The sequence below is a fragment of the Diabrotica virgifera genome, chromosome 2 (genome assembly GCF_917563875.1).
Source record: "Diabrotica virgifera virgifera chromosome 2, PGI_DIABVI_V3a".
NCBI classification, from domain to species: Eukaryota; Metazoa; Arthropoda; class Insecta; order Coleoptera; family Chrysomelidae; genus Diabrotica; species Diabrotica virgifera.
Window position 1 is genome coordinate 110364881 of NC_065444.1, and position 7539 is coordinate 110372419.

The following is a 7539-nucleotide window of genomic DNA, read 5'->3' on the forward strand; positions in this document are numbered from 1 at the left end:
ATAAGTGAAAATCGTTATTTGTTAATAACTTTTACTAAAACTACCTTAAAACTTTAGTGTTTCACGCAAAGTTGGGTATTGGGGTACAAACCCTCAAAATTTGAGACCGATCCATTAATTAGTTTAAGAGTTATTCTAATTGTTTATCCCAAAGACCTTTATTTTGTAATAACATAAGACAGGAAATAATGAAGATAAGGCAATTCTGCGTATGCTAAATGAAAGTAGAAAACTGATGCTATCAAAATGTACTAAAAAAAGATAAAAAATTATCTAATATAGTCAAAAATCCTAATGCCAAATTTGTGAAGTTTTGTAGTTTAAAAACATTTAGAATAACTTTAAAAATATTGTCTGTAGAAAAGTTATTTTACGTATTAGAAAAGCTGGTATTTTACAAGAATTTTTAAAAATGTAGTTTAATTGGTGACTAGTCGTGGTAAGTGAAGGGGGAGCTGAATCAATCATACAGTAGCAGAATTCACCAGAAATACTCAACAGAAATCACAGTATCGCCTTATAATTATACTACGTGTTTTATCAAGGTCGTCATGTCATATTACTGGATTGTCAGGAGAATAATTCTGGATCAAGAGTATTATTGTAGATGGAGTAGCAGGTTTTCGTTCTTTTTAGTTTTATGTATTTAAGATAACGGATCTTTTATAAAAGAAAGATCTTTTATAAACGAATCTACGTTTATTTTCCAATTAAATGTAAAATCAGCAAATAATTTATAACAAAGTATCAAAATAATTAATAAGTCCAAAATGACACAATCAATTACTATGGGTTCGTTAGAATATATCTTGAGAACATTTAAATAAATAGATAGCAGAAAAAGTAGCTAAATAGAATAATTCAGAACAAGAAAAAATACAATTAGAGATATCCCCATTTACAAAAATACAAAAAGTAAATCTGTTTAACCTGAAAAGGATCAGAATTTACGTCTTACCCTAAATGACATGTCTATCTGGAAGTAGGATTGCTAATTTATCTCTGAAGAAAAATACTACATAAATATTTCGAGAGATTAATTAAATTATTCTCGGAAAAGTATTTCCAGACGCTGGCTCAAAATATATAATATTAGTTTAGACGCGCGCACCCTTTTTTTTACACTAAAAAGATTCGTTGATCTCGATTTAGTTTATAGGCGTTCAAAGATAGTTATTGGTAGAAATAAACAAACTCACCCTGCGCTGTGGTTGCTTCTGGTTGTTTTTTCTTATCTGGCCAGATAGGTATCCTTGTGTAGCTGTTTGAGGTAACCTACATACGGTTTGCGAAAAACTGTTTTATAAACACATAGATACGCGCACTATTTTACGCACTTTTGGCTCAGTAAAGCCGGTAGAATTTTTTTGGCGGTAAATTTTTCACGTGGATGACGCGGACCCGTTAATGAGAAGTGTTTTTAGTTATTCACTCCTCGAGATTGAAGAAGAAAGTGATCGATGCAACGTGGTTAAGTCTTTTCGGGAAGGGAGGAACGCTTCGCGCCAGAAAAAATAATACTTATATACGCCGCTAGAGTCTGCGGTTCACTTAGGGGTTATTTTACGAGGGAGCGTCTGAAATTATTATTTTGGACGCTGGTTAAAATTTGTATTTTAACATATTGCCGGGGGGCGCCATGAGCGAGTACGCCTCTGGTTATGTAGTAGTGTTAATAATATAGAAAGTGAAATATAAAAATTGAAACATTCTGAGATACCCTCGTAACAACTAGTGATTTTTTTTTTTTTTTTTTTTTTTTTTTTTTTTTTTTTTTTTAGCTAAGTAACATATTTATTATAATTAGTATCTAACGCATAAAGGATTGAAAATCAATAAAAATTAATGAGTTTACCTAAATGACTAACCTAGAAAGACAAAAAATTAAATAAAAATTACTGAACTAGTAATTGCATGGTAATACTGCAATCTTTCTAATAGCTCGCAAGTAGTCGCCGTTGGAGGAATGAACCCTGACTGTGCGAATGAGATTGTCCCTACCAGGGAGTACCTCGGTCACTTTTGCCAATGGCCAAAGTAGAGGAGGTGTATTGTCGTCTTTTAATAAGACAATATCACCTACTTGTACAGGATTGGTAGGTACCGTCCATTTTGGTCGGTGTTGGAGAAGATTCAAGTAATCCACTTTCCACCGTTGCCAAAAATTCTGTTGGATCCGGCTCACTTGTTGATAAATAGTGAGACGGTTTTGAGGTATATCAGAAAGTGTAGGCTCAGGAGGTGCAGTCAAGCTCTGTCCTACTAAGAAATGACCTGGGGTCAAAGCTGTTAGGTCATTGACGTCATTAGAGAGTTTGGTAATAGGTCTAGAATTAAGGATAGCTTCAACTTGACAGAGAATTGTATAGAATATCTCAAAAGTAAAGTGGGAATTCCCAATCAACCTATATAAATGGTACTTAGCACTCTTGATGCCAACTTCATGTAGTCCGAATTGAGAGGGATTACGAGGAACGCCAAACTTAAATTTAATAAAATTCTGGGTACAGAAGTCTTGAATTTGACGAGTATTATCCTGATTTAGAAAAAATTCATGAAGTTGTTTTAATTGATTACGACCACCGTAGAAGTTGGTCGCGTTGTCTGACCAAATGATGCTGGGAGTTGACCTTCTAGCGATAAACCTCTTGAGGGTAAGAAGAAATGCATCAGCAGACAGTCCAGTGACCAGTTCTAAATGAACACATTTGGTGGTCATACAAATGAAAAAAGCGATATATACTTTATAGAGTTTAGCATTTTTTAAAGGCGAGGCTTTGACAAGAAAAAATCCACCATAGTCAATGGAGACTCTTTCGAAAGGTCGGCTAGATAAGACACGATCTGGATGAACATCTGCCATTTGTTGAAAATAATTAGGAGTCATGAATCTAAAACAATTGATGCAATTATGAATGACTTTCTTGGTTTGTCGAAGACCATCAAGGGGCCAGTATTTCAATCGTATATGAGATAAAGTGGTTTGTGCGCCTGCGTGGCACAGCTTTTTGTGTTGCTGTTCAATCATCAGAGCAATAATACGATTCTTAGAAGGAAGGAGAATTGGATGCTTTTGTGAATAGCTTATGGAAGCGAAACGTAACCTGCCACCTACTCGTAACAGTTTATCATTTTCATCGATAAAGGGATTCAGGGCTCTGATGGCTTTATTGGAGACAGACAGCCGTTTGGACAATTCATGAATCTCCTTAGTGAAAGAAATGGATTGAATATACTTGAGAACAAGGCAAGTAGAAAATTCAATTTCCTCCACGGAAAGTACATCAGTATCTATAGCAGTGTGATTTGATTTTGCTTTAAGATTGGAAACAAATCTAAGAACATAGGCTAGGGATCTTTGAATTTTTGTGAAAGATGAACAACGATTAAATAAATCATCCAAGGTGTCATTTGACTGAGCAGTAACAGTGACATTTAAGGAAACTTGATTTTTTCTTAATTCAGGTAATTCCCCATTCCATTTTTTAATCTGAAATAGTGAGTAATCGATTTCCGGTTTAATTAGAAATTTCGGACCATGAAGCCACAGATCAGTAAGTTCAGCATTAGAACAAATAGATTTTGCTCTGGAGGGCAGATCCGCTGGATTTTGTTTCGACTCAACGTGGTGAAATTGATAAGATTCACTGAGGGAACGTATCTTTATGACTCGAGACTGTACAAACTGATTGTAGAGAAACTTAGATGTAGTTACCCAGGTCAGGGCTATTGTACTGTCCGAGAAGAGATGAGTTTCAGAAATTTTTAAATCTTTCTGTAAGATACCTTGTGAGCGGTGAGTTAACTGGATTCCTAATAGAATGGCGGACAGCTCTAATCTTGGGATAGTTAGTTTGTTTTTTAGGGGAGCGATTTTTGTCTTGGATGTGACAAGTCTCACCGAGACGGTAGAGTCGTCATAAGTGACTCGGAGATACACGCAGGCAGCGTAGATGTCCTGAGAAGCATCACAGAAGGTAATAAGCTGAGTTAAGATAACCTTTTTATCTAGGACTAAGCATCTAGGAAATTTTGTTAGATTTATGGATTGGAATTTCGTTAGAAGAGATTGCCAATCAGAAAGAATTTTATCATTGGTAATGGGGGTGTCCCAATCTAGTGACAATGACCAAATCCTTTGCAACAGAAGTTTTGAATATACAAGAGTTGGTGAAAGAAGCCCTAAAGGGTCGAATAAACGAGAGACATAACTAAGAATTTTTCTCTTAGTAATTGGCGATGTTACCTCGCATACAGGAGGCTTGAATGAAAAAGTATCCTGATCAGGTGACCAAATAATACCTAATATCTTGTCTGAGGAACCAGCCAGGCTTAACTTAATTTCTGGAGTTGGAATCAACTTATGTTTTTTAAGAAATTCTGGATGGTTCGAGCTTAATTTATGGAGCTGAAAGCCGTGCTTACTCAACAAGGAACTTAACTGAAAGTGGAGAGTCTCAATTTCTTCTAAATTGTTACCACCAGATAGTACATCGTCCATATAGGTAGAGTTGAGCAAGGTTTTTGCCGCAGATGGATGTGAAATTGCATGAGTATCAGCAATGTGTTTTAATACACGAGTGGCTAAGAAAGGGGACGAGGATAAACCAAAGGGTAATCGGTTGAAACGAAAACACTGAAGTTTGTCATCCTGTTTATCCCTCCATAGAAAGTTGAGAAGGAAAGTTTCTTGTTCATTTATGGAAATTTGCAGAAACATATGCTTAATGTCAGCTGCTAGTATATACGTGTAGTGGCGAAAAGTGATTAAGATATCAAAAAGTTCTGGTTGCACCGTGAAGCCTTTATCTAGAACCTGATTTAAACAAATACCTGATGTGGACTTGTTGTTGGGATCAAAGACAATTCTCACGGGAGTGGTGGAGCTTGTTTTTATTATAGGAAAGTGAGGCAGAAAATAATTGAATTTTCCGTCAAAATTTCTTACTTGAAGAGGAACGTCTGAGACTAAACCTTGAGAATGGTAATCTTGAATAATTTTAGAATAGCTTTGCAACAGGACAGGGTCTGAATGCAATTTTTTCTCCAAATGAAAGAATCGTTTTTTAGCTGTGATAAAGGAATTTCCCATGTGTAGGTCATCAACAGAGTGTTTTAAGTTTAGATTAACTTGATATCGACCTGAAGGCAAAATCTTAACAGTATTCAGAAAAAGTAATTCAGATGGATGATTTTCAACAGATTCAGAAATGGGAGGGTTGACTTCTTCGGATTCCCAGAATTTTTGAACAATCTGAGAGAGATTTTCATCAGCGGTTTGAGATTCAGGCGATTCTGGAGTAGAAGACAGTGTCGTACATGTAACCAAATTATTTACATATTGAGAGGTACCATGCTTGCTTTTTATACAATTTTCAGGAATGCGGCCAGAGATGATAAAACCGAATGTAGTGTTCTGCAGAATTGGTAGACCAGTACCTAAACGAATAATTTGACCGAGTATAATATCTCCATAGTAATCAGCACCGAGTAAAATATCAATGTCTGAAGTGATATGGAATTGAGAGTCAGCAAGTTCCATTTCTTGTGGAATTTTTAGTTTGTTGGCAATAATTGGCAATTGTGGCAGACAGTTTGTAATTTTAGGTAGAATGGAACAAGAAATGTCCAACCTTGAATCATTTGTGGAAGAATAGATAGTCAGATTAGCGGTTGATTTGGAAACAGAGACAGTTTGATTTACTCCGGTGATCTGTAACTGCTTGTTAAAGGTGGGAGTGCTTAGCTGATTAATAAGATTTTGTGTAACAAATGTAACTTGACTTGCTTGATCGAGAAGCGCCTTTACATAAATTCTTTTCCCACTGGGGGCAAGGAGGTATACCTGTATGGTACTTAGAAGGACAACAGGTGTGTTGACCGTATTAGCTGACAACACGTGTGACATAGAAGATTGAGATGGGTGCGTGTTGTCTCTATCCTGATTTTGTGAAGAAGAAGGTCTATTATTTGAATTAGTTAGTTCATTGTACGTGTTTGGATTTATTGGATCACGTTGGGGAGAAGAAGAATTTTTTCTCATATCAAAATGTAAATAGCTATGGTGCTTGCCACCGCAGTGGGAACAAGTTGTCTTACTTAGACATTTTGGAACGGAATGACTTGAACCAAGGCAGTTATAACAGAGATCATGTTGTTTGACGAACATGCTCTTGGCTCGTGGTGTGAGTTCTTTGAAATCCCTACAGATGTAGATGGAATGGTTACCTTTACAGTAGGGGCATAGTCTAGACTTAGAATTATTGAAGGAGTTCGTTTGTTGGTTGTCGTGTTGGTTATTAGTGGTGTGATATGAATGTCTTACTTCCTTGGAAGTTTGTGATTTGTAATTATTTTGGGACTTGGACGAAGAAGAAGATTGCAGATTTTCCAAATGGTTGGCTCTGATATTTATATTTGCTAGAAACTTTGAAAACTCTATGACCTTGTCAGCATCAGGGGCAAATTCCATTGAACGCAATGTGGCTTGGTCAAGCTTCTGTGAAGTAATGTGAATTAGGATTAAATTTAATAATTCATCGGATGTCTTATTGAGATTAAGCAAAGCCTTGTAGCTATTTGAAACAGAAATATGAAATTCTCTTAACTGGGAGGAATTGGCATGATTGTTCAAGGGTTTAGCTTCAACAATGCCTGAAATTAGATCTCTAATAAGAATGCGATCATTAGTATATCGAGCTTTCAGGGTATCTAAGGCGATGGTATAATTAGTCTCAATCAATGGAATATTTTCTATTAAGCGGTAAGCATCGTCCCTGAGTAGATTTCTTAAGTAAATAAATTTTTCGATGTTAGTGAGGGTTTCATCTTGATCAATGATGCTGAGAAAGGTTTGGTAGAAGAATTGGAACTCACTTAATTTTCCGGAAAAATTATTGATACGAAGTTCCGGGAGCTTGACAGTTCTCTGTTTGGTGGTGGCATTTTGAGTAATTTGACTAGAAGGAGACGGGACATTGGGATTTGGGACACTAGATATTTCAGATGTTGTAGAACTTGTAGGTGGAGTTAGGAGGCTTTCGAGTTTTTCCTCAAGTAAAGAAATGCATTTATAATATTTTTTTACTATCGGATCTACGTCTTCAGTAGTAGCTAGCTCTGCAGCGAGAAGATTAGTTGCGTCATTATAGGTACGAAAAGCATCTCTGAGTTGACAAAGTATTTCCTTAATCATATATTTAGTTAGAGAAGCTAAGTCAGTTTCTACACTACTACATAATCTAGTTAAATCTAATTTACTGGCAGTTTTGGACCTCGTTAATTTGTTAATTTGTCCCTGTTCCATTGTGATAATTTATTTTAATTGGTAATCGATAATAAATGTTTAATATAAGAATTATTTAAGATATTAAAGAGTCTTTTTTTTGTAAAAATGTGTAAATATTATCAAACGCACCCCCGTATGTCAGTGGAAAATTCTTTAGCGTTGTTAGAGCAAAGTGATTTGTACGTGTTGTGACGTAGGTGGTTTCTTCGTAGTACCACGTGACCGATGGAATATTCCGTCAAGTCGTAGGG

General features: G+C 35.9%; 1 protein-coding gene across 1 annotated transcript; it reads right to left on the reverse strand.

The window, feature by feature from the left end:
- Positions 1–1855: 1855 nt before the first annotated feature.
- On the reverse strand, positions 1856–7306 carry LOC126880772 (uncharacterized). The gene is made up of 3 exons (XM_050644827.1): positions 6877–7306; positions 3237–5295; positions 1856–1868 (listed from the first exon to the last, which is right to left on the reverse strand). The coding sequence occupies exons 1-3, from the start codon at positions 7304–7306 to the stop codon at positions 1856–1858; spliced, it is 2502 nt and encodes an 833-aa protein (XP_050500784.1).
- Between the last annotated feature and the right edge of the window lie 233 nt (positions 7307–7539).

Coding starts and splice junctions, on each gene's coding strand:
- LOC126880772 (XM_050644827.1), bottom strand. CDS start 7,306: ATGGAACAGGGACAAATTAACAAATTAACGAGGTCCAAAACTGCCAGT. Junction 5,296..6,876: donor TAATTTTTCCGGAAAATTAA/GTGAGTTCCAAT, acceptor CTTCTACTCCAG/AATCGCCTGAATCTCAAACC.